Here is a 26,319-nt window from a genome sequence, read left to right as displayed (position 1 = left end):
ACCTGAACTGAAATCAAGAGTAGAGCACTTAGCCAGCTGAGCCACCCAGGTGCCCCTGGGTCTTGAACCTTTAGAAGATCTCTCTTCCATGTGATGACTCCAGGATCTAAGCTATATTGATTTTGTGGTTTGTCCATTCAACAAGAGAAATTCTTTTTTAAAAAAAGATTGTATTTATTTATTCATGAGAGACACAGAGAGAGGCAGAGATATAGGCAGAGGGAGGAGCAGGCTCCCTATGGGGAGCCTGATATGGGGCCCAATCCCAGGACCCCAGAATCATGCCCTGAGCTAAAGGCAGATGCTCAACCACTGAGCCATCCAGGTATTCCAAGAGAAATTCTAAGTCACTGTAGCCTTGAAGGAGTCCAGATAACCCAACAAAGGAGCTAGCACAAATGTCACTTCTATTCACTACCTGTTGGCCAAAAATGGTACCTAACTGCAGGAGGAAATATTGGGAAATGCACGGAATATATGGCAGGCATTTTGGTCTCTGTCATAGCATTCAGCCATCTGACACACACTGCACCCCCTTTCACCCACCCACACACACACTGGGTCAAGCGCTAGATCATGTAGAAGGTGATACAGTCAGGTCACCCTTGAGTATATAATGCTTCCAAAGTAATGGTCCTGATGGAAGGATCTATTTGAATCTCCCACCCACAGATAAGTGAATTATCTAAACCATCCAGGACAAAGGGTGGCTAGCTTGCTTTTGACCAGTCTCCCACTGTGCTAAATATATACAACAGGATTTCACATAAAATTCTAAATTTCTGACTGTTCTTGAATAATTGGAAGGCCTGGCAACACAGGCCATACATTCGCACCTGGTGTCACCTAGTGGAGCCAAGCAGTGGCTACACAGCCTAGATGCCTATTCATTCCCTAGTCTAAGTGAATCCTCACCAGCAGCAGTTTAATTCAATCCTAGAACTCGCCCAGGACCCTGTAGGCAGCAGAGTCTGTGAGCTCTGATCTGTGAGTTTGCACAACAGCATCCTCTACAAAGTTTCAGCACCCCAAAGGTGTTCATTCTTAGATGTCATAAAAATATCGCTCTTGAATTTCTTCTCTCTTATTTGGTCATTTCTGAATTTAATATTCTCTTCATGATAAAATCTTTTAGTCATCTTCTTTTTGGTCAAAGCTGAACCACTCAAATTTCTTTATTACCCTATCCCTTCTGTCCCAATATTCATTCCTTTGTCCCTGTCTTACTAGGCCACTCTAGTTTCCTCATGCCCTTTCAATGAACTAGATAAAAAGAACCCAGATAGGAATTGAAATGTTGCAGCAAACAAAAGTCCAGTCTGAAGTGGATAAAGTATGCTTTGGCCCTTGCAAGTTAAAATCACTGTCCCATTCCTTAATCTTTGAGGTTTTGTCAAATCTTTTTGGGCTGCAAGTCACATAAAGCCCTAGGTACTGATTGCAGGGCCCACTCTGGTAAGCACACACCTATCTCTAGGACCAGAATAAGAAAGCATTTTAATTTCCGCACCCACCACCTGCAGAGATCAGACTGCAGAGATATTTGTGGGCACAGCTCCAGACATGATTTCAGACTCCAGCCCACTCCCAATTGAATAGGGGCTCACCAACTACTAGCCAGCCCATTTTTCGCTTTATTTTCTTGTTTCTAATAATCGTATTAGCAATACTAATGAGGATAGAAGCAAGTGCTCACAGAGCTGACATTGTGTCTGGCCCTGTTCCAAGTGCTTTCCATGGTCTGTTCAAACCAACAACCCTGTGAAGTAGGTACAATTATGTTTCCATTTTACAGACATGAAACAGACAGGGCCTTGGAGAGAGAGACTTTCCCAAGGTTGTACCACCAGGAAGCCATAGAGGCAGGATTTAAACGGAGGCAGGCTCATGTTCCAGAGTCCTTGTGTCTAATCATGATGCTATACTGCCTCTATTATACACACATAAACACTTTAAGATGGGGATATTTGGTATCACCAAGATACTCTTTGATCGAAATGCATGGTTTTCATCCTTAGAGAGCAGTTCCAGCTCCATTTGACTAGAGTAGAGAGACACCTGGTGGCCATTCTGGTTTTTTAGACTTTTTATTATGCAAAATTTCAAATACATGCAAAGTAAACAGAGTAGTATAATAAATCCCCCTCATACCCATCACCTCGCTTCAACAGTTATTATCTTTTTTCCACTCCGTTTCCATTTTTCCATCCCCTCCCCACTTATCTTTTGTGGTTCTTTTTCGAATAAAATTTACATATGTGAAAATACACAAAATCTTAATAAGGTATGTTGACAAAGAGACACACCCATGTAACTAACTCACAGCACTATCAAGACAGAGAATGTTTCCATCACTCCAAAACTGTCCTTTGTCAGACAATCCTGCTAACCAGGCAACAATTGTTCACTGCAGATTAGTTTTGCTTCTAGAATTTCATATAAATGGAATCATAGGGCATGCACTCTTTTGTGTCTGAGCTCTTTCACTCCGCATGTCTGCGAGAGTCATCCGTGTCGTGCGTACCAGTCGTTTCTCTTTTAGCGCTGTACCCATTCTATTGTATAGATTCCACATCCATTCTCCAGTTGATGGAAATTTGGATTGTTTCCAGTTTGGGGCCATTATGAATCAAGTGGCTGTAAACCTTTATGTTCAAGTCTTTTTGTGACTATATGTTTACATTTCCCTTATGTAAATATTTAGGAGGGGAACTGCTGGATCAAAGGATGGAGGCACAGTTAACTTTATTAGAAACTGCCAGACCTTTTCCCGAAGTGATTCTATCATTTTGCCTTCCTAGCAGCAATGTAGGAGCATTCCATCTGTTCCACGTCCTCACTCATGGTTGATGTCAGTCTTTTCCATCTGAACTATTCTAGGGCTATATTACTGTGGTTCTAACTCATATTTGCCTGATGACTAATGATGTTTAGCATTTTCCTATGTGCTTATTTACTATTTATCTATCTTCCATTGTGAAGTGTCCATTCAAGTCTTCTGCCCAATTTTTACTGGATTTGACTTTGTATTAAGACATAGGAGTCTTTTATTCTGGATACAAATCCTTCACAGGTTTATATTTTGTGACCCCTTTCTGTCAGTCCGTGTTTGCCTATTTGTTTTCTTAATGGTGTCTTCTGGGAGAGTTTCATATTTGATAAAGTCAGATTTCTTATTTTTTTCTTTTATAGTTATTTCTTCCTATGTCATAAGAAAACTTTACCTTCCTCTGGTTGCAGAGGTATTCCCCTGTTTTCTCCCTGGAGCTTTACAGATTATGCATTTACATTTAGGTCTAAGAGTCATCTCAAGTTTTTATATATCCAAATAAAATGTTATAATATGTGTAACATATGCATGTTTTTATAAATTTATATCTTCATATATTATGAAATAGTTGTTTATATATAAAGTTTATACACAATAATGGTTTTCCCTAGTTTCATGTATCAGTTTATACAGTATATAGTATATAAAAATTCTATATGTAGTTTTATATATAGAAGTTTATATAATATATACATTTATTAAATAATGAACATATATTTTCTAAGGTATGTTATTAAAATGCATTATTTTATAACATATTTTATAATAAAAATATATTATGAGGTTTTATAATAAAATATATTTATAAGGTTGAAATGAAATTTATTTCATTACGATATCTAGTTATTCCTGCACTATTAAAAAGATTTTCCTTTGCTGCACTGAATTGTTTTGGTACCCTTGTTAAAGATTTTGTTTATTCATGAGAGACACAGAGAAGCAGAGACATAGGCAGAGGGAAAAGGAGGCCTCCTGCAGGGAGCCCAATGCAGAACTCAATCCCAAGACCCCGGATTGCGACCTGAGCCCAAGGCCAATCCTCAACCACTGAGCCACCCAGGTGTCCCACATCCACTGTTTTTTTTCTTAAGATTTTATTTATTTATTAGAGACAGAGAGAGAGAGAGAGAGAGAGGCAGAGACACAGGCTCCATGCAGGGAGCCTGATGTGGGACTTGATCCCTGGTCTCCAGGATCATGCCCTGGGCCAAAGGCGATGCTAAATCGCTGAGCCACCTGGGCTGCATCTAACATCCACTAAATCTTAACAACACTTTGGGATCTAGGGATTTGTTTTCCTTTTTCAAGGCTGCTTCAGCTATTCTAGAGCCTCTGCATATCCAAAGACAGCAGGTGTCAATTGCCTGTCTCTCAGATCCAGATTTATCCTTCAGTCCTTGCTCTATGATAACAAACTGACCCCCTTAAGCATTTCTCCTTGAAGGGAGCATATTAATTTTGTCACTAGAGAGCGCTAGAGGGACAGCCAGAGGTTTGGCTCCCTTTGCTGTTTTGCTTGTTCTTCTTGGCTGCACAGCCACCAGCGTGGTGGTACATGGGTGGGGGACATGCAAAGACTGTGTGTGCCCAGAGCACAGTCCCTCAGTGCCCTTGCAGCCTGGGCCATGTGAGCACCTTGCGCAACACAGACCTCACACTCCCAGGCCACCTCCTGCAGACGTGCCCCCACTCTCTGCACACTCTCCAGCCCCAGCTTGCCAGAGACCTGCGGAGCTGTTTCCCACAGCCCTCCTGACAGCAGTGTAGCATCTGGTCTCCTGCCCAGTGCTGATCTGACTCCCTTTGCTCAGCTATGCCCGGGAGGGTCGTTCAGCTGCCTGGTGACAGTGGACCAGCTCGGCCCCCTAGTAACACAGATTCTCCACCATCCTGTGGGCCTGCAACCTCTCCTTTTCCAGGGAGGTCTGAAGCCCAGTCTTGGGGAGAGGACCTTCCAGGTTTGTCCTTCACTGAGTATTCCTCTGTAACAAGGAATTCCCATCCCAACCAAACTCCTCATCACTCATGTCGGAATTACATACCAAATTTGGGCAACAAACATCTAGTTGAGTAAGTGATGGTCAGGAAGGTAGGCTCTGGGGCCGGGCTGTCTAGATTCCTATCCTGGGGGCAGCTCTGGTGGCTTAGCGGTTTGGCGTCACCTTTGGTCCATGGCGTGATCCCAGAGACCAGGGATCGGGGATCGAGTCCCATGTGGGACTCCCTGCAGGGAGCCTGCTTCTCCCTCTACCTGTGTCTCTGCCTCTCTCTCTCTCATAAATAAATAAATAAAATCTTAAAAAAAAAAAAAAAAGATTCGTATCCTGGCTCTCCCTTTTGGCAGGGTGTATACATGTTTTGTAGTGGCTCTGTCCTCAGTTTCCGCCTCTGTTAAATGAGCACGGTGATGGCACTTACTTTGTAGGGTCAGAACGAGGGTTAAAGAAGATAATCCAAGTCAAGTATTTAGTGTACCGCCTAACAGGTAACTGCTCAGTGCCTGTCAGCTGCTACTATTACCACTAATGCTTTAAAAAAAATATTTTACTTATTTCACGAGAGACACACAGAGAGAAGCAGAAACACAAGCAGGGGGAGAAGCAGGCTCCTCCCAGGGAGCCTGATGTGGGACTCCATCTCAGATCCTGGGATCAGGCCCTGAGCCAAAGGCAGATGCTCAACCACTGAGCCACCCAGGCGTCCCACTATTAATGCTTTTATTGCCATCCCCTTGTAACCCTAACCAGCCCATGAATTCTAAGCAGAGAGCATAACCTAATGTCAGGGCTACACTGCCCCCAGGGTTGGGTATCCTGCTATTTCCATATTAGATGAGCAGTAGGAACTACAGAATAAGGAAGCTGATGAGAAATGTTCTGTTTGCTGCAGAAAGAAGAAGTGAGGAGGAAACACATTCGCCTGCACATGGAAAGCGCGCTGACCGCCAGGGACAGGGTCGGGGTGCAGGATTTTGTGCTGTTGGACGCCTACACCAGCGAATCTGCTTTTCTGGACAATCTTCGCAAGCGTTTCAGCGAGAACCTCATCTATGTAACGTAACCCGTTTCTCAACTGTTTTCCTAGACTGGAGGTACCCCCGCCCAACCCTGCCTGTTTTCACAGCCTTGATGATAGCAAATACTACCCCCTATAGGTTAGCCCTTAAAGGGAGGTGTGAAGGCACCACTGCCAGATGTGCCCTGATCCTTGTGTTGAGGCCTTTATGGCTGCCAGTGACAGAGACCCAGTTTAAACAGGCCTAACCCCCAAGACGTAATCTGTTGACCTATGTCACTTTAGGGATCAGAAATAGATTTAGGGTCTAGGGTGATGAGTCTTGAAGCCTTGAGGGTTCTTCTCCATCTGGAGGACCCTTTCCCACTTCTCTGCTCTCTTTTGCAATGGTCGTTTTCTAGGGCAGACTCTCTACAAGTTGGCACCAGCAGGACAAAACTGATGTCAAGATAGACTATTGGAAGTCCTCCCGGAGACACACACACACACACACACACACACACACACACACTGGTTGGCTCTGATTGGCCCATCTTGGGTCATGTGCCTACCTCTGAACCAATCCCCATAGCTAGAATGAGGACTATTCTGACTGGCCAGGCTATTTACCTAGGCCCAGCCCTGCAGGTGAGGGGTGAGGCCAGTGTGTGCCTTACCTTTAGGGTAAGCCTGGAGAAGGTACCTCAAAGGAATCTGCTGGAAGAAAGAGGTCTAGATATCAGAGAGGCAAACATAAGAGTTGTCCACCGCATCCCATGAGTCTTCTAGGGTCAAGGCTGCAGCACTTTACCAGAGCTGTTCTTAGCTTGACCTGGTTGCTTCTAGCGGTGGTCAGTCCCCACCTTGATCTGATTGGTCAGTTTCCAGGTAAATTTCTTTAGGGTAAACTGCACAGTGTCTCAGTGTGTGTGGTGGGGTTTTATTACATTTGATTAACTTTACTGAGATCTTATTAGCTTTTGTTAAGAGTAAATTTAGACAAAAGCAATCTAAAAATATTTGTCTTGCAGCTATATTGTGTTTAATGGTGACTATGAGTTGGTCTGCATGTTGGGACCAAGGTTACTAGGAAAAAGAACCAAAGGGCTTCTCATGGTATATATTTTTAGTTGTGGAAAGGGATGTTACGCATAAGCAAAGGAGAAAGAGCATGGTTTGGAGAAGTATAAGTGGGATGATAAGATCATCATAATAAATCATTTCCAGTTTGAACAGATAGACTTCAGAAACTATATTCTATTCTGGAAGATTTCTACTGATTGAAGGACTGCAGAATTTTAGTCAAAATAGAATGCTCTTATCTGTTCTAGTTGTCTGTGTGACTTTGTCCTGGAGATTAGAAACATTCATGAGAATGATTTTAGGTGTAATTTAGCATACCCTTGGGAACCTCCAATATCGAGATGCTGAAATGAAAACCAATTACAAACAGAATCTGAAACCTCCAGATGTATTTTTAAAGGAGCCCAAATATTTATTTTTTTATTTAAGAGGTTAAAGTTTTGTTTATTCATAACTGTATTCCAAGGAGCTTTTACATTAGTGGTTCTACTTCAACCAGAAGCACTTGGAAAACTTGACTCATCATAGAATCCAACATTGAAATCCAGGAAAATAGATACCAACAGTGGGAATGCTTGCCCAGCTGGAGACAGCTGGGATGCATACCCCTTTCACCCAGTGGCCAGAGAGACCTCTGTGAAACATAAATATAAATCAGATTGTTGTGCTCCCTTCTTAAAGCTATCCATTTGACATAACAATTTAAGCCAAGTATTTCATATCAGCAGGGAAAGTGTCTCCACTATGCATTGCAGTTGGAATACATCCCCCATTCTTCATGCCCTGTGTGATCTGAACTTGCTCCATCTCGGACATCGTGTCTTACTATTTCTGTTCTCCCCTCCCCCACTGCCCTCCAGGGCAGTCAGCTTGCCACATTCGTCCCTTCAGCCCTCCAGGAGGGCAGTTGGCCCTCTTCTGCTTCCTTTTTTCATGACTGGCTCATCCTTCAAGTCTCAGCTCAGTCATCTCCTTAAAGAAGATTTCCCCAAGTCCAAGAGCTAAGGTGGACTTCCTTGGTCGTTCCCTCTCCCAGTGCCCTAGGTACACCTTTCTTACCATTCTAATGGAGGCAGTCTTGATCCCTTGGTCAGTGGTCCCCTGTCCCATGCACCCACATGGAAACTCCATGACAGAAGAGACACCGCTTTATTTATTGTTTTATATCTTGAGCATGGAACGAACACCTGGGGATCATACCATATGATGGTCTTTTGCTGTAGCCATTTGTACCCCAGGGTTCCTCACTAGTGTTTGGTCTGTTCCCCTAGACCTATATTGGGACCCTCCTTGTGTCTGTGAATCCATACCAGGAGCTTGGAATCTACACTGTGAGCCAGATGGAACTTTATCAAGGGGTCAATTTCTTTGAACTGCCACCACATGTGTAAGTAGCATGTATGGAGTTCATCCATAGTATTTTCCTATCTCTCTCCTTCTTCCTTATCTATTTTCTCTCCTTCCTTCCTATTCACCTATCCATCCATCCACCTATTCACCCACCCATCTACCCATCCATCTAAATCTTTGATGCATGCTCATTGGATTCTGGATGTCATTAAGCAGCTGCCTTCTTGTGAAACGTCTTTCAGTGCAAAAGAAAACATCAGATCATTGTTGAGTCTCAGCTTAAATATCATGAGAGGTGGAATCTTTCGTAACTGCTGAGAGATCCAAGAGTGTGACACCTGTCTAGGTGTCTTTTCTGTAAAGAGGTTTGCTGTAGTGCCATCTACTGGTGTCTGAGTATCATGGCGGCTAAGGAGCATCCCTGTTGGTAGCAGGATTTCAGATCCTTAGGACAAGCAATTTCGTGTCTGATCTATATGTGATTCAGGGTTTGCTGAATTTCTGAGTTCTCCCTGGTTGACTTCTAGACTAATATTTAGGGCTCTTCCTCCATTTGTCTTGGTGACTCATCTATTCACCTCCTAAGGCATTTATAAACCTTTCTGCACCACTACCACCAATAATTTTCAAAATAGCCAGCTTTCAAAGTCAGCCATATGGGAAGATTAGTGTCCTGAGAGATTTTTATGCTTTGGTTTCTGATCTTGAAGATTAAAGCCTTTATAATAATTTTCTCTCTTGTCCTATAGATATCACAGAGCTTTTAAGAAATTTTCGGTTTTCTGTCTCTGTACTCTTAATACACTAGGTTTTGAGGGAAAGAAGAAACATGAGATCTTGGCGTATCCACTGAGTGTTTAAAATATTTAGATGAGATGTTATTTCCACCTACAGTTAATAGAACGTCTCCTGGGGATATAATTTAGTATCTGGCCTATTCTAAGAAATGTTGGATTTTTCAAAATAAATTCGTTACATCAAAAATGTCCATTATTGCTCAAGTTCTCTATTTTAACTCAACCGTTGGAGTTTTGATTTCTAGAACACTTTGTATGTGATCAGTCAATGGATTGCGGTGGGAGTTTGATATCTGAGCTCAGTGTTCTTGTACCACTTGTCTGGATGTGGCTTCCTGGAGACAGGGTACTTTGTCCTTCCGCTCTGGTGGTGTCACAGCTGAGGGAAATAGCATTATAGCCACTTCCCACCCCTTCCATTTCTGCCCCACTCCTTCTCCAGCTATGCCATAGCTGACAACGCTTACCGCATGATGTGTTCTGAGCTAAATAACCACTTCATCCTAATTTCTGGAGAGAGTGGTGCAGGGAAAACAGAGGCCTCCAAGAAGATTCTCCAGTATTTTGCTGTGACCTGCCCAATGACTGAGTCACTACAAATAGCCCGTGACAGACTATTGCTCTCCAACCCAGTGCTGGAGGTAAGTAATCTTTGAGAACCTGTGGGAGGGGAGTACTAGGGAGGTCACTAAGAAGAATTCTCTGCCCCGGCAAGTTGATCAGAATGGGCAGGTCACCATCTGGCTATTAAGCAGCAGGGTCTCAAGGGCAGTACTGTGGTTAAGGGTGTAACTTTGAAGTTCAGCAGGCATGGATGCTAATCCCAGGGCAGCCACATGCCAGCAAGCTTCAGCAAATCACTCCAGATCCCGGATCCTGTTTCCCTATCTGTGGAATGGGTCTATTCATAGTTTCTACCACGTAGGAGATTTTTGAGAATAAAACAAGATGAATGCAATTAAAAAGCACAGGGCAGAATTAATTAGTAAGCTCTAAAGTCATGCTCTATTATTCATATTTTTTCTTATTTAATTGGAATAATTTTGATAATTCTCCTATTGCCATTGGCTGTCTTGCTGGGTGATTTCAAACAAGTTATTTTTTTTCCTGTATTTTTTGTTGCCCTTCACGTTAAATGTTTGTGGTTGAAAGAATCTTCCCACTAGACCTATGAGTTGAATGATTTACCTCTTTGATATGAAAAGGGGTCTGGTAATGGGAGCCATTAACTGTGTCTTCTAGAACAGCAAGGGCCTTGGGTCTTCCATACCTCTCCTTAGTCCTCCCTAGACTGGATGCTAGAGAGAAGCTACTTTTCCGTTTTCTGCAACTCCATCCCTAGTATTTGGCATCACATCCTCTGTACTTGGTGGTTCCTTCTTAGAAGATAAAGTATGGTTTTCATCCCTGGCTCCCCTCTCTCCTCCATTCTCATAGTCGTGGTATTTGGGGTTGGGAAGTTGACAAGCACAAAGAGCTTAAATGACCATGCATGACAGTTTGGCTCAGCCTGTCCCTGTCTCCCTCACTTTGTATTCCAAGGCTTTTGGAAATGCCAAAACACTCCGGAATGACAACTCCAGCAGATTTGGAAAATACATGGACATACAGTTTGACTATAAGGTATCCTGAAGTTCCTATTACTGGTTCATGGGGATCCCTTAACTGGCCAATGCCAGCAACCTGACCCAAGGTACCCTAAGGGAAGAAGGGCTTTATTGGCTCAAATAATTGAAAAATCCAGGGTCAGTACTATTTTGGGAAATGCAAATAAAGACCACAATGAGCTACCATTTCACACTTTCTAGGGGGCCAAAAATTAAGAAATTTGATGATACCAGCCATTAGTGAATATGTAGCTAACTAGGGACTCTAACACATTGCCGGGGCCGGGGGTGTACATTGGTGCAACCCATTTGGAAAACAGTATATTATCCTGTGGAAGTTGAAACCACATAATCAATCTAAGGTAGAGTCATTCTGTTCCTGGAGATACTCCTATAGATTCACAAGCACACTGGAAACAACCAACACATCTGGAAGACTGAGGGTCCAGTGACAGAATGGCTAAATGGTGGGATGTCCACCCATTGAAGTGTCACATAGCAGTGAGAACAAATGAATGGCAGCTACACATAACACGGTCAAGTCTTAGGAATGTCCTGGGTGTCAGTGTAATGCCATTTCTTACAATGCCCCAGAACAATCCCACGTTAAACAATGTATTGTTTAGGCATACATAATTATACGGCATATGTTGGCAAATGTTTTCGGATAGGGCCAGATAGTCAATATTTTAGACTTTGTAGACCATATGGTTTTGGTCACAGCTATTCGGCTCTGCTTCTGTGGCATGGAAGCAACCAGAGACCATACATAATGAAAGAGTATGGTTGTATGTTGCACAAAATGTAAATGGGGCTGATGCAGGTGGGAAGGATTGAGAGAGTTCTCAAGGACACAGAATCCCAGTTGACAAAGTATCACTTAGACTGGAGAACAGTCACTGGCTGGGCATTAAGTGTAGTGATGACAGACTGGCTCAGGGTTTTCTAGAAGCTGGTATATGGACTTCTGGAGAAGCATGCCTAGACTTTGAAAAAAAAAAGAGTAGTTATGTCTGTCTTAAAACTTCTTATTGGGACGCCTGTGTGGCTCAGTGGGTGAGCTTCAGCCTTCGGCTCAGGGCATGATCCTGGGGTCCTGTGATTGAGTCCCACACTGGGATCCCCATGGGGAGCCTGCTTCTCTCTCTGCCTATATCTCTGCCTCTCTGTCTCTCATGAATATATAAATGAAATCTTTAAAGAAATTTTAAAATAAAACTTATTGATATTCAACATACATACTGAAAAGGACACAAGTCATGAGTATGGCTTGATGGATTTTACATCCATGTATCTGCCTGTGATAACCAGCACTCAGATCAAGACATAAACATTTCTAGTGCCTAGAAGATTCTCCTGCCCTTCTCTGATAGTACCTGCCTTCCCAAAGGTTACCAACTCTTCTGACCTCTATAATCAGATTAATTTTGCTGTTCCTTGAGCCTCATGTAAATGGAATTATACAGTATGTTCTATTTTGTGTCTGGCTCCTTTCAGTCAACATTCTATCAGGTTCATTTGTGTCACTTCCTGTAGCAGTTAGCCATTTTTGGCTTATGTGACCTCCTTATGCTTAATCTGTTCTCCTGTTGATGGACATTTGGGTTTTCCAATTTGGAGCTATTGTAAATAGTGCTATGAATGTGCTTGCACATGTCTTTGAGTAGATGTTATTAGTACTCACTCATGTTGGCCGTACACCCAGAAGTGGTGTTGCTGGGTTCTTTCCAACAATGTTAGGACAGTTAATGACAGTTCCAGTTGCCAGCAGGGTTCTCTACACCCTTGTCTACATTTGGTATCACCAGTCCTTTTGGTTTGAGACATTCTGGTGGAGTATAGTGGTTTCCCACTGTGATTTGTTTGTATTTCCCTGATTACAAATGAAGTCTTGATAACTGGCCAATTAAAAATTTTGTGTTAAAGCCTTTTGCCCTCTTTTAAATAGGTGGTTTTTCTCATTGATTTGCAGGAATTCTATATATGTTCTGGAATGCAAATCCTTTATTGGAATATTCTTAAAAATAAGATGGTATGAGGGGCATGGGGGGCTTGGTCAGTGAAGCATCTGCCTTTGGCTTAGGTCATGATCCCATGGTCTTGGGATGGAGCCCTGAGTTGTCAGGCTCCTTACTCAGCAGGGAGTCTGTTTCTCCCTCTCCCTCTGCCACTCCCCTGCCTGTGCTCTCTCTCTCTCTCTCAAATAAATAAATAAAATCTTAAAAATAAAACATTGTAATATTGGCACAAGGATATATAGTGGTGCAAGGCCAGTGGACCAGAATGGAGTCTACAAAGGCATCCATGTTTGATATGGTCACCTGGCTTATGACAAAAGCACCACTGTGATTGAATAGATAGGATTGCCTATCCAATAAATGGTGCTATCAAGTGGAAATCCATGTGAATAAAAAGACCTTTGACCCTCTACCTCACTCCATAGCAAAATTTTAATTGTGGTCCTAAATGTGAATGGTAAAATAATCACACTTCTAGATAGAAGTATAGAAAATATCTCTCATGATCTCAGGGTAGGCAAAAAATAGTTTTGAAAAGAGCCCAGAAAACACTAGGCTTAGAAGAATCATCATTTGAATTCGGAATTTCCGTTCCTTGGAAGACACTAATAAGAGAGTGGCTTACTTATTGTTGTCATAGTGCATTTTTTGTTCTGTTCTGAAGGGCATTCCAGTAGGCGGGCATATCATCAGTTACCTGATAGAAAAGTCTCGAGTCGTCTATCAAAACCAGGGGGAGAGGAACTTCCACATCTTCTACCAGCTGCTGGAGGGTGGCGAAGAGGAGCTCCTTGCTTATCTGGGACTGGAGCGGGACCCCCAGCTGTATAAATACCTCTCACAGGTTGGAAGGACCAGCACCTGGCTTGGGTGACCCTTTGATGGCAGGGAGCAAGGGTTAGTGGGGGCTTCTGTAGGATGGTCAAGAACTTTCTCATTACCATTTTGGTAATCCTATGGACTGGTTTCTTGACACTTATCATAACCTCTCTGTTTATGCCTGGCAGGTAGATCATCTAGGTGAGTGGATCTCAGCATTGGCTGAAATTCAAATCACTTGAAGAGGTTTTTCAACACACACACACACACACACACACACACACACACGTGCACACACACCCAACCCTCCAGAGATTCAGATCTAATTGGTCTGGGGTGGGGACTTAGACATCAGGGCTGTGTTAAATACTCCCCTGTGGTTCAGTATAATTAAATGAATCCCTGGTGATTCTAAAGCACAGCAGAAGTGAGAAATGTTGGTCTAGGTGTGAGGGTACCTCATTGTCCATCCATGTTAACAACCTGTGCTGCCTCCTTCTGCTTTCAATACTAGTTAGGAAAAGACTCTCCACCTTCTCGCCTCCCATTCTGAGAATTGTTTGCAAAATGAACATACTTCCTTATGTTCAGGAGTAAGGAAAGAGTCCAGGCCATTCCCATAAACAGTCCTAGGATCCAGTGCTGTAAAATGGACTTTTAGAGTGTAACTCCCCACCGTTAGTCTTTGTGCAGCCAGCACTAGTGTATTGATGTCAGTATTTGACAGTATTTGATGTCACTGGCATCTTTTTGCTCCAAGATTTTTTGGACTTTTTTCCTTTTTCCTGGGTCTGGCTTCAAATGGAGGTCACCTGGCAAAGTACAAGTGAGGACATCATTTGAGAAAGAGAACAAGTTTTTATGAAGTGAATCTGATAAAATAAGGACCAACATATATAGTAAGTCATGGAGGAAAAGTGGGAATGACTGAAATTTATCTTGAAAAATAAAGCTACGTAATAAAAGAATCTCATAACCCCCTTTACAAGCTTTGTACTAATTGTTAGAATGAAGAGTAATTCAAATCTGATTTTTTTTTTGAAGGACTAATTTTTTTTTTTTAACAAAGCAAAGTATATGATAGCATCACATACTTTTGTAACATGATCAGAGAGGGTCAATTTATAAAAGTATCTGAGGGGTTCATTCCTTTTCCCAAGGGCTTCAACTAACCCTTTTGATATTCAAATCATTCCCTTTTGGAATGTATCTTGTCTTTATACTTGCAGATTTTTTTCTAGCCTGATTAATTTGGCCAGATCTTCATGCCACAGAGGCTTTGTAAATGTTTCAGGCAATTTGCCAGAATTATTTTGTTCAACTTTGTGTTCTCCCATAACTTTTACAAACCTTGTGGCTTTACTTTGCAGTATATCCACAATGCTTCCAAACCTTTAGGTATCTTCCAAGGACTGACCTAAGCTGGCCCCACCCTGTTGGTGGTGGGAGCAGATGCTGCTGTTGAACGGGGAGGGATATTTGGGAGGTTGAAGATTTAACAACGTCCAGTTGACTGGTGAATATATCCATAGTATGGCACCTCTGGTTTCCCCTTGCAACAAGGAAATCTTTAAGATGACAAATCTTCAAATAGCCAGGAATCCAAGAACACCCTGTACTACAAAAGCAAAATTTTAAAAACCCTCATCTAGAACATCCTCCCTTTAAATTGTGACATTTGGTGGTGTGTGTCTTATCTAAAGGACAACTTCTAGGGACTCTTGTGTCTGCCTTCAGCTCAGGTCATGATCCCAGGGCCCTGGGATCGAGCCCCACATTGGGCTCCCTGCTCAGTGGGGAATCTGCTTCTCCCTCTGCCTCTCTCTTTGGCTTGTGTTCTCTCTCTTGCTCACTCTCTCAAATAAATAAATCTTTTAAAAAAGAATAGAAAACAGACAACTTCTAAAGTAGTGGAAGTGTCATCACATCTCCACTGTTGATCATGTCTATATAGCCTGCATTTCTCTAAATGCCAAACTTTTATTTTCTTGAGTAAGGGTCTCCTTCTACCTGGTCCTGCACTGCTGTTTCTGTTGGAGGTTGTAAAGCATCAAGACTCCTTTCTGGGGTGCCTGGCTGACTCAGGTGGTTAAGCATCTACCTTCGGCTCAGGTCATGATCTTGGGGTCCAGGGATTGAGTCCCACATTGTGCTCCTTGCTCCATGAGGAGTCTGCTTCTCTCTCTGCCTCTCTATCCTTGTCTCTTATGAATAAATAAATAAAATATTTTTTAAAGAAAGATTGCCTTCTCAATTTCAGTGCTGTCCTCTCCCTGCATATTTTAGCAGATGTTTATTGAGACAGACATCTTCAATTTATCTGGCAAATATGACAAGGAAAACTATTTTTAAAAAATACACATTCAAAGAGATAAACCACTAATGTGTACCTTTGAAAGTTTTCCCAGAACAGAGATAAAATTCTAAATGCGTTTGAAAAAAGCAGCAGTTTTGAATCATCCTGTGCTAGACAATCAGTTAAACCTACCTGTTTACAATTCAGAACATTGTAGAACTAGCTCTTACCTGCTTATAGAGAAAACCATTTTTATTCAAAACTAGGTATGGGCATGTCTAACTGTCCTTATAAAAATGACTTAAAGCAACCCAATTCTCTGTCCACAGGGTCATTATGCCAAAGAGTCCTCTATCAATGACAAGAACGACTGGAAAACCGTTTCCAGTGCTTTTTCTGTCATCGATTTTACTGAAGGTGACCTTGAGGTATGATCCCTGAGGATGGAACTGCCTGTATGGTCTGGGATTGATGAAACAATCCTGATGTCCTGGTGACCGCTTAGTAGGGTCGCCAGATTCAGCCAATAAAAATATAGGATGCCTAGTTACATTTTAATGGGCATCATTATTTGGGGGCACCATGTAGGACCAAAATTATTCATGGCTTAGCTGAAATTCAGATGCTAACTGTGCATTCTCCCTTTCATCTGGCAACTCTAACATTTCCCAGTGCTGTGTGCAAGGAGGAGATCATGTTTCTTCTTCCTCTCAAATCCAATCTCAAATATTTAGATGCCCTGGAACTATAGGATTACCACTTATTTACTCTTCTATTTTTGAACGGGAGCAAATTGTAGGATTTATAAACATTGTGTTTTTACGTCCTTTTTTGATGATTAAAACTACTGTTCTTTCAAAGATGAGAATTAATTTAAAATATATTTATATATGTGTGTGGGTAAATATCTATATCTATCTATATATCATGCGATCATGATATATAGATCATGGCATTTGCTTATAAAATGGTTTATTGGTGGGAAGGGGGTGGGGAAGATATAAAAAACAAGAGTGTCCGGTGCTGGAGATTAGGGGAGGCATCCTCAGTACCCTGGGCTGAGGTTCTTTATCCTACTTCCCTTAATGTCTGAAGTGGGTAAGAGGCTGATTTCTGGGGAAGGAGGAAATCAAGCTAAAGCTCAGGGCTGGAATGGGGAAGGGGGCAGTTTTCCTTGGGGGATCTTCTGTGATGACATTCATCAGTTAGGCAGCCGCTCTTCTCTCCTTGTTATTCTTGCCTTTTCCCACATTCCTAGAATCTCTTTGGAATTATTGCCAGTGTCTTACACCTGGGGAACATTTGTTTTGAAGAGAACGACCAAGGCTGTGCCACCATACCAGATATCCACGAGATCAAATGGATCGCCAAGGTGATGTTCCACTTTTGAAGAGCACAGGGAAGACCCGGCCCTTTTCTGAGGTGGAGGGGCAGGAGAGGGGAGCTTGAGGCAGCTGGATGCCCAGGTCCCCAAGTGGGTAACACAGTGTTCTCTGGCTGATACTGGCTAGGATATTTAAAGAGTGTGGGAGCAGATGAGGGAGTGGGTAAAGGCCAGCTAGTCAGAACAGTGAATGTGATCTGTTTTGGCAAAAATCTAGTCTAATCACTGAATGGCGTTTCGGTTTCCATTTTCTCAGCTCCTGGGGGTCCAACCATCAATCCTTCTGGAAGCTCTCACCCATAGAAAGATTGAAGCCAAAACTGAGGAGGTAAAAATGTCTCTGGTGGAAATGTACCTGTTCTCCCTGCTACTGCTGCTGCCTGCCTCATGTAAGAGCAGGATGTGGTCCTAGAGGAGGCTGGACCCCAGCCTTCCAGCCCCTTCAGGGATCTCCTGCCTCAACCTCCCCATCTCCAACCATTACACCAAGCTTGCCATGCTTCCCTTTTGCCATGCCTTTCCCTCATGATGTCTTTGCCCATGCTGTCCCCTCTGTTGGAACGCTGTTCCCTGTGCTTCTCTAATTAACACCTTCTTATCCTTCAGTTCCTGGGGTCACATCCTCAAAGAGCCTTCCTGATCATCCCACCCCTGTCCTAAAACATCATACATATCTCCTCACGTTGTTCTCATCTTGCAACATGATTGTGTGTGATGTGTCAATGTCCTGTTCCCCAACTGTGAGCCTGCAGAGGCTGGAACTGTTTATCTTGGTCATGGCTGTATCTCAGCAGCTCCATGCCTGGCATGTAGTGGGCACTCAAGAAATGGCTACTCCCTGAGCATGTGCAGGTTGGGGTGGCATCTTCTCCCAGCACACATCCTTCAGTGGCCATCATTAAAGTCTAATTTGAAAACTCAGGAGGAGGGGTGGGCTTTTTTTTTCTCTTAACCTCTCTAATGATACATCTGTTGTTGTTCTCAGGTAATATGCCCATTGACACTGGAACTCTCTGTCTATGCTAGAGATGCAATGGCAAAGGCCGTTTACGGACGAACATTTACTTGGCTGGTCAACAAAATCAATTCCTCCTTAGTGAACAAGGTTAGTCCACACATTTTTGGATGATGCACTAACGTGGTGATGCTTTATCACTGACACAGTCACTCTAAAGAATTTGTGAGCATCGACTCCTGGCTCCTAAAGAGCAGGGACAGTGTCCTTCCAAGTCTACATTTCTGGCACACAGTAGGCTCACAAAAATGCCCACTGAATGATTTTTGCAGTGTGTCCCAAAGTGTGGGATGCACAGTCTTTGCAGCACACCAGATGGCTTCTAGTGTAGACATAAACTTTTAACTTCAGTGGTAGTATATTTTAACATGTGTAAGAAAAAAATATGAAACCTTCAAACTCACCCTCAGTGGAATTACTTAAGTAATAAGAGGAGTTTATTCAAAGCTGGAAATTTAGGAAAGGATATTGGGCACAGAGTAGTACATAGATGTAAAACTCAAGGTGGGAGTATGTAAAGGACAGATTTGGAAGGCATCGGCTTAGGAGGCCATAGATGTGAATTGTGGCCTTTTCAAAAAAAATGGTCATCATTTCTTTAAATAGCCATACTGTCTGATGTGCTTGGTCCTCTGTTTAAAATGAGGTCCTCTGTTAAAATTCAAACCACTGTCCTCTCTCCTGGATTAATATCTTTGCTACTCTCTATAGAGAGTTTCAATGTGGTCTCAGGAGACCAAGAGGGGCTGAAGCAAGGGGGTGAATCAGAAGGGGAAGGTCTCGCTTCTTGGGTGGTAGACGTGGAAGCTGCCGTGGGATTCTGGCAGGCTTCAGGCCAAACGAGCAGGCTGGGAGATTTGTTTCCACCCTATAAGACTTCTGTGATCCAGTGTTGGAAAGAGAGAAGGTGTGAGCTTTAGAACCAAGTCTCAGCTTTGGGGCAGCTTTTAAGAGTCATTAAGTAAAAGACCTCACTAAGCAATGTGTGTTCTTTGACTAGGATTTCACCGGGAAAACCGTGATTGGATTGCTGGATATCTATGGGTTTGAGGTCTTCGACAAGAATGGGTGAGTTTGTCATTACTTATTGGTCCTCTGTTCTTCTTTAGGACCTGAGTCTGGTTTAAGCCATCTCTAGTGTTATTGGAAGTGGTTTTCCCATCCTCAGAAATTCTCTGGATTTCCATAGCCGGCAAATTCATAGACTGGTCCAGAATTGGAATAACCATAAAAAAATCATCTTTTAGCTTGACTCTTCTGATCTATTTAGTAAATGATGTGATGAATAAGGACTTTACTTTCTCTGTATTTAAAAAAATTTTTTTAAATAAGTAAATACAATTTTTAATTGGCCTACTCGTGTAGCTTTAGTTATTTAAATTTTTGCATCTCTAGTTTTGAGCAGTTCTGCATCAATTACTGCAATGAGAAACTCCAGCAACTGTTAATAGAGAGAACCCTAAAAGCGGAACAAGCAGAATATGAAATGGAAGGCATAGAGGTAAAACATTTTAATTTCTTAATCTAGTGAAAGAGACTCACTCAAGCAATAGTATTTCACTGGAGATTTTATCCTCATTAGTACTCAGAATTATTTTTCACTCTTTCATGTTCATCTAAATCCTCCTCAGAGAATTATTTTCTTTGTCATTCTAGTGGGAACCAATTCAGTATTTCAACAACAAGATCATCTGTGATTTGGTGGAAGAGAGACACAAAGGAATCATTTCCATTCTGGTGAGAAAATTAATGTTGGCTTAGAGTCTTCAAACAGTGTTGCCAACACGCAGAAGACTTTTTCTCCCAGGCTTCAAGAGGGTTGGTTGCTTAGCATGAGCAGAAAGCCAGAAAACATAAAGGAAGGCTTTACAAAGAATGTCAGGTGATCCTGAGTTGAGACTCCTCAGGATGCACCTGTGACTTTATCTTGAACAGTTGCACCTTCTGAGAACATCCATGGCTGCCAATCCACAGTTGTTCCAATTTAAACATTATTTTTTAAATCTAAAAGCCAATGAGAAATTATTTCTTTGCCTTTTCATTCGCGATCATCTCCCTTCTAACAAAAATTACAAGTCCCTTTTCTCCTCTTGCCTCCTCCTCCATCTAACTGTTGTGTGAACAAGATTCTAAAGCCCAGCAGGACATTAATGGGTGGTGACTATAGTTGCCAGGAACATGGGTACCACCTGGATTCAGATCCCAGCCCCATTCCTTACTAGCTGTGTAAACTTAGGTGGGTGTTCTAATCTCTCTGAGCTCCAATCTCCTTGTCTTTAAATGAGTGCAATGATACTGGTTATCTTAAGAGGAAGTGTAAGGATAGGTTGAGATTGTATATGCACAGGGCTCAGAATTATGCTATTGTGTGGTAAGCATGCACACTCAATTCATTCAACAAATACTTAGCAGTGCTTACTTGGTGCCATGATTGTGCCCTGTGCTTTGGGACACAGCAGTGGACAAAATAGATCAATACCACTACACTCACGAGGCTTTAAATCTTAGCACAGACACTGACAACAAACAGGTTAATGGGTAAAATAAGTACGTTGTACAATGATGAAAAAAAAAAACAGAAAGGATTAGATGTGCTGGGGAGGATGATTCAATTTTAGGTGTGATGGTCTGGGAAGGATTGTATAGACTTCTGGGGAAGCATGTTCCAGGAAGCACAGACTGGCATAGGTTATTCTATGTGTACTCAATGCTCATATGAATGGCTGGACTAGCATTTTTAAATATTTTAGTAATAAATACTTGCTTCTATGTGGTTTTCCATTAATGGAATCAGGAAACAGAGATACTACTTCAAGAGGGTTGTCTCACCAACCTGAACCTTGTTTTTTTTTTTTTTCTTGCTATTTTAATAAAAGCTGGAGGGTTGATTCACTTGTTAAGATGGTCAGTTAAATGTTAACATCCTAACACTGTTAAGGATTTGAGATAGGAAATAGACATAGTTGGAGAAATGTGAAAAATTAGATGCACATGTTTTATAGCTTTCTTTCCATGAGGATTTTGCTTCTAGTAAAAGGGAATATATGTTCTAGGCCATATATGGGCCTAGATGGGTGGAAGAGTTGACTTTTCAAAGAATTTCCAGCCCTTCTGAGACAACTAAGCACCTGTAACGGATCATTGCACTCCCACCCCCAGTGTTCACCTGAACTTGTGTTAGATGACACAAGTGGTGAAGGCATTTAAACTTCACCTCAATCCATAGCATTGAGGCTTCTCTTTTTCTCTGGAAGGATGAAGAATGTATCCGTCCTGGTCCTGCTACAGACTTGAGTTTCCTGGAGAAATTGGAAGAGAAAGTAGGCAAACATGCACACTTCCAAACGTATGTATCTCGCTTGACAAGCTGTTGCATGGGGAAGGTCATCATATATCCACTTTCTTGGGTGGGCAGTGGACCTCAAGAGTACAGCCACTCCTTCATATGTTGAAACATGATGTACCATAATGATACACCAACTCATATACATGCATACCTTTTGTTAGTAGCAATAAAATTCAAATGAATCTCAGGCAAAATGTTCTAAGACTATTTCATGCATGTGACCCTATCCAAAATGTGTCTATGATTGTTACATATTGGATAGGATCACATGCATGAAATAGTCTTCTTTTAAAGTTAGGTTTAAAAATATAATATACATACAGTGATATGTGTATATCTGAAGCGTACAGCCAGCATATCTTCATATTTGTGTATACCCACATCACCACCACCAGGTCAAAATATAGAGCATTTATAGCATCCCAGAAAATCGACTAGAAATTTAACTTAGTCTTTGAGACAAGGAAGAGAATTGAATATCTCATGCACTGGAGTCCTAAAGCCCTGGTTTTGAATCCTGGATCAGCCCCTTATAAGACATGTGTCTTATTACTATACCTAGTGGGTAGCGCTGTGAATGGCTACATCAATCACCTAGTGCAATTTCTAGCCATGGCAAAGACTCAGTAAATGGTAGTGGCCTTATCAGACTTTTGTTAAATATTGCAATGATAAGTAAATGAATCAATAATGGAAAAATAAATTGTGGTATATTCACAGATGGAATAACATACAGCCATGAGAATGCACAATCTATAACTACGTGCAGTCATGTAGGTAAATCACAGAACACGTTAACAAAAGAAATCAGACACAAAAGAGTATATGCTATACAATTCCCTTTCCATAAAGCACAAAACCAGATAAAAACCAACCTGTTATGTTAGATGTCAGGTCATAACTGGAAAGAGTTCAAGGTGGTGGGGGTTTGGTTCTCAGGGAACTGGTAATGTTCTGTTTCTTGACCTGGGTTCTGGTTATATGGATGTGTTTCTTGTGGAAAATTCACTGAACTGTACACTTAGGATATCTGCACTGTCAGTATATATGTATATACATTTCAGGAAAAGGTTGTTAAAAATTTGGAATTACCAGATCTGAAAAATTATGTTTCATGAGTATTGTTGTTAAAAATTTGGAATTACCAGATCTGAAAAATTATGTTTCATGAGTATTTTAGTCAGTCAATATCACAAAAATGTAGGATAGTAAAATTATTTCTTAGTTATCACCTGAAAAAAATAGAATTTATTTAATTGTATAAGTGTTTCCGTGGTTCACATGTTTTTTCATTCCTCAGTGCTTAGGAGAAGGATCTAATTTTACTCTTAAGTTTTTATTTCAATTCCAGTTAGTTAACATACAGTATAATATTAGTTTCAGGTGTACAATATAGTGATTCCACACTTCTGTACATCACAAGTGCACTCCTTCATCCCCAACACCTATTTCCCCGATCCCCTTACTAACCTCCCCTCTGGTCACTATCTGTGTGTTCTCTATAGTTAAGAGTCTGTTTCTTGATTTGTCTTTCTGTCTCTTTTTCCCCTTTGTTCATTTATTTCTTAAATTCTACATATGAGTGAAATCATATGGCATTGTATTTTTCTGACTTCACTTAGTATTATCCTCCTTAGTTCCATCCAAATGGTTGTTGCTAATGGCAAATTTTTTCTTTTTTATTGCCAAATAATATTCTATTACATATATCTATATCTACATATAGATACATATCTATATCTATGTATACATCTACACATATATATATATATATATTACAAAGAAGATGTGAGATTTATTTTTTTAAAAGATTTATTTATTTATTCAGAGAGAGAGAGAGAGAGGCAGAGACACAGGCAGAGGAAGAAGCAGGCTCCATGCAGGAAGCCTGATGTGGGACTCGATCCCAGGTCTCCAGGATCACACCCCAGGCTGCAGGCGGTGCTAAACCACTGAGCCACCAGGACTGCCCAAGATGTGAGATTTATATATAGATATAGATAGATGGATATAAAATCTCACAACTTCCTTGTCCATTCATTAATTGATGGACAGTTGGGCTGCTTCCATATCTTGTCTATTGTAGATAATGCTGCTTTAAACATTAGTTGCATATGTCCCTTTGAATCAGCGTTTTTGTATTCTTTGGGTAAATACCTAGTGGTACGATTACGGGGTCATAGGGTAGCTCTATTTTAACTTTTTGAGGCCCCTCCATACTGATTTTCCACAGTGGCTGCACCAGTTTGCATTCCCATCACCAGTGCACGAGGGTTCCCCTTTCTGCACAGGGAAGGGTCTAACATGAGGGAGACCTTGGTCTGTAGTCAGATGAACTAGGGCTGCCATGTGTGTTTGGCTTCCAATGCTGGGCTTCCACCCATTGTCATGTTCTTAACCCGCTTGTCAGGACTTCTCTTTTGCTCTTTGCTTTATATATTGGTGCATTTTGTTGCCGGGAACTAGAAAGTTTCAGTGCAAGTCTATTTCTGTCTTGCTGCAGCCGGAAGCTGGCAGGGCCCAAGGGCCGGAAGAGGATTGGCTGGATGGAGTTTCGGCTTTTCCACTACGCGGGAGAGGTCACCTACTGCACCAAAGGCGAGTGTCCAGGGTGTGCAGGTCAAGCCATGAGGTGCGCCTGTGTCCAGTGGAGAAATGGCTGCACGTCCATCCCAAACGTTCGCTAGCCCTGCTTGCAAGCATGCCATTTGAAGTTATTTCATTCATGATTTTATTATGCATATCCACTTTATTTCACCTACTTAAAGCATAAAGTATATTAGTTTTACTATATTCATGTGATAGTTATGCAACCATCAACACAGTGCATTTTAAAACACCTCACCCCAAAAAGAAACCCTGTATGCATTAGCAACCATTCTATCTTCCGCAGCCCCATCCCCCACAGTCCTAGGCTATAAACTGATCTATTTTCTGTTTCTTTTTTTTTTTTTTTTTTTTCTGTTTCTGCATATTTGCCTGTTCTGAGTATTTCATGTAGATGGAATCACACAATATATGGTCTTTTGTGTCTGGCTTCTTCCACCTAGCATCATGTTTTCAAGGTTCACCCTTGTTGTTATTTGTATGGCTAAATAATATGCCATTCTATGGATAGAATGCATTTTGTTTATCCATTCATCAGTTGATAGGCATTTGGGTTTGTTTACACTTTTGAGCTATTACTAATAATTCTCCTATGTGCATTTTCTTTCAAAACATTTAAAAAATATTTTTGTTGGTTATTTCTGCTTTAGGTTCTAAATTATTTTCGCTTCTTTGTTTAAAAAATTATTTTTACTGTTTTTTTCTTTTTAAGTAGGCTCTGTGCTCAACTTGGGGCTTGAACTCACAACACTGAAATCAAGAGTCACATGCTCTACCACCTGAGATAGCCAGGCACCCCTGAATTATTTTCCCTTCTAAATAAGTTTATTTCTTTAAGAATCTTTAATACATTTTGTCTTTTAAATTCCCAGTGGTATAAAAATAGAAAACATTTTAAAATAGGATTACTCTCTGTGCAGGTAATCAATTGATTTTTGTTTGAAAAATAATAAACATGTAAGGCTATGCATATTACATGTATAGAAGTTGTTGTCCATACAGAAAAGTCCAAAAAAGAAACTAAAAGCCTCCTTTACTCCTAGCTTCTCCCTGAGGTAAACACAAGAACCAATAGTTTCTTGTATCTTTTCAGGAAAATAGAAATATCTTATACAGGGACTCCTGGGTGGCTCAGTGGTTGAGTGCCTGCCTTTGGCTCAGGTTGTGATCCCAGGGTCCTGGGATTGGACCCCACATGGGGCTCCCTGTGGGGAGCCTGGTTCTTCCTCTGCATATGTCTCTGCTTCTCTCTGTGTGTCTCTCATGAATAAATAAATAAAATCTTTAAAAAAACAAGTTAGTTTGGACCTCTTTTGGGTGTATACCCAAAAGAATTGAAAGCAGGGACTTGCATAGATATTTGTACACCCACATTCATTACAACATTATTCACAATAGCCAAAAGGTGGAAACAACCCAAATGTCTATCAATGGATGCATGGATTGACACAATATGCTATACCATAAACAGCAGAGCATTATTCAGTCCTAGAGATCCTCTGATCTCTCATACCACATGGATGAACCTTGAAAACCTTATGCTAAGTGAAAGAAGCCAGTCACACAAAACCTATATGATTCCAATTACAAGGTACCTAGAGTTGTCAAACTTATTGAGACAGAAAGTAGAATAGTGGTTATCAGGGGCTGAGGAGGGGGAATGAGGAAGTAGTGTTTAATGGGGTCAGATTTTCAGTTTGAGAAAATGCATTCTGGAGATGGATGGTGGTGATAGTTGCACAAAAATGCAACCATGCTTAATGCCACTGAACACTTAAAAATAGTTAAAATGCTAAAATTTATGTTATGTATATTTTCCCATAATAAAAATGTTAGTTTTGGTAACTCCAAATAGTTTTCTAAAAAGATTGTATCTTAGATGTTTTTTATCTTAGACATGTTTTTTTTAGCTATTTTGATTTTTTTTTTTTTTAAGTAGGCTCCAAGCCTGACATGGAGCCCAGCATGGGGCTTGAACTCACAACCCTGAGATCAAGACCTGAGCTGAGATCAAGAGTCAGACATTAAACCAACTGAGCCAGCCAGGCACCCCTGGTGCCAATTTTATAATGTCATTTAGCTACTAATCTAATTATTAGTAACTGATTAGGTTTTAAGTGGGTGCTTAAAAACGAAGTTAAAATCGGAAATGGCACGTCCTCCTCTGTATGAA

The 26,319-nt window shown here is 41.3% G+C and overlaps 1 protein-coding gene across 3 annotated transcripts in view; it reads left to right on the top strand.

Moving 5' to 3' along the window:
- Nucleotides 1–2,450: 2,450 nt before the first annotated feature.
- Nucleotides 2,451–26,319, top strand: part of MYO1H (myosin IH) — a 49,237-nt gene continuing 25,368 nt past the window's right edge. For 2 of the 3 annotated variants that reach the window (XM_072802902.1, XM_072802901.1), the window contains exons 1-15: nucleotides 2,451–2,516; nucleotides 5,720–5,881; nucleotides 8,179–8,294; nucleotides 9,497–9,695; nucleotides 10,597–10,677; nucleotides 13,344–13,523; nucleotides 16,124–16,222; nucleotides 17,053–17,166; nucleotides 17,435–17,506; nucleotides 18,164–18,283; nucleotides 19,194–19,261; nucleotides 19,589–19,694; nucleotides 19,850–19,930; nucleotides 21,448–21,539; nucleotides 24,043–24,137. In XM_072802902.1, the coding sequence (XP_072659003.1) occupies nucleotides 2,493–2,516; nucleotides 5,720–5,881; nucleotides 8,179–8,294; nucleotides 9,497–9,695; nucleotides 10,597–10,677; nucleotides 13,344–13,523; nucleotides 16,124–16,222; nucleotides 17,053–17,166; nucleotides 17,435–17,506; nucleotides 18,164–18,283; nucleotides 19,194–19,261; nucleotides 19,589–19,694; nucleotides 19,850–19,930; nucleotides 21,448–21,539; nucleotides 24,043–24,137 (1,609 nt within the window). In that variant the 5' untranslated portion in view covers nucleotides 2,451–2,492. Of the gene's footprint in view, nucleotides 2,517–5,719; nucleotides 5,882–8,178; nucleotides 8,295–9,496; nucleotides 9,696–10,596; nucleotides 10,678–13,343; nucleotides 13,524–16,123; nucleotides 16,223–17,052; nucleotides 17,167–17,434; nucleotides 17,507–18,163; nucleotides 18,284–19,193; nucleotides 19,262–19,588; nucleotides 19,695–19,849; nucleotides 19,931–21,447; nucleotides 21,540–24,042; nucleotides 24,138–26,319 lie in introns of those variants that run through there. The other variant, XM_072802903.1, reaches the window with a different exon arrangement.

Source organism: Canis lupus, chromosome 27, assembly GCF_048164855.1.
Source record: "Canis lupus baileyi chromosome 27, mCanLup2.hap1, whole genome shotgun sequence".
NCBI lineage: Eukaryota > Metazoa > Chordata > Mammalia > Carnivora > Canidae > Canis > Canis lupus.
Note: the sequence above shows the minus strand (reverse complement) of the source record. Positions and strands in the feature narration are given on the sequence as shown.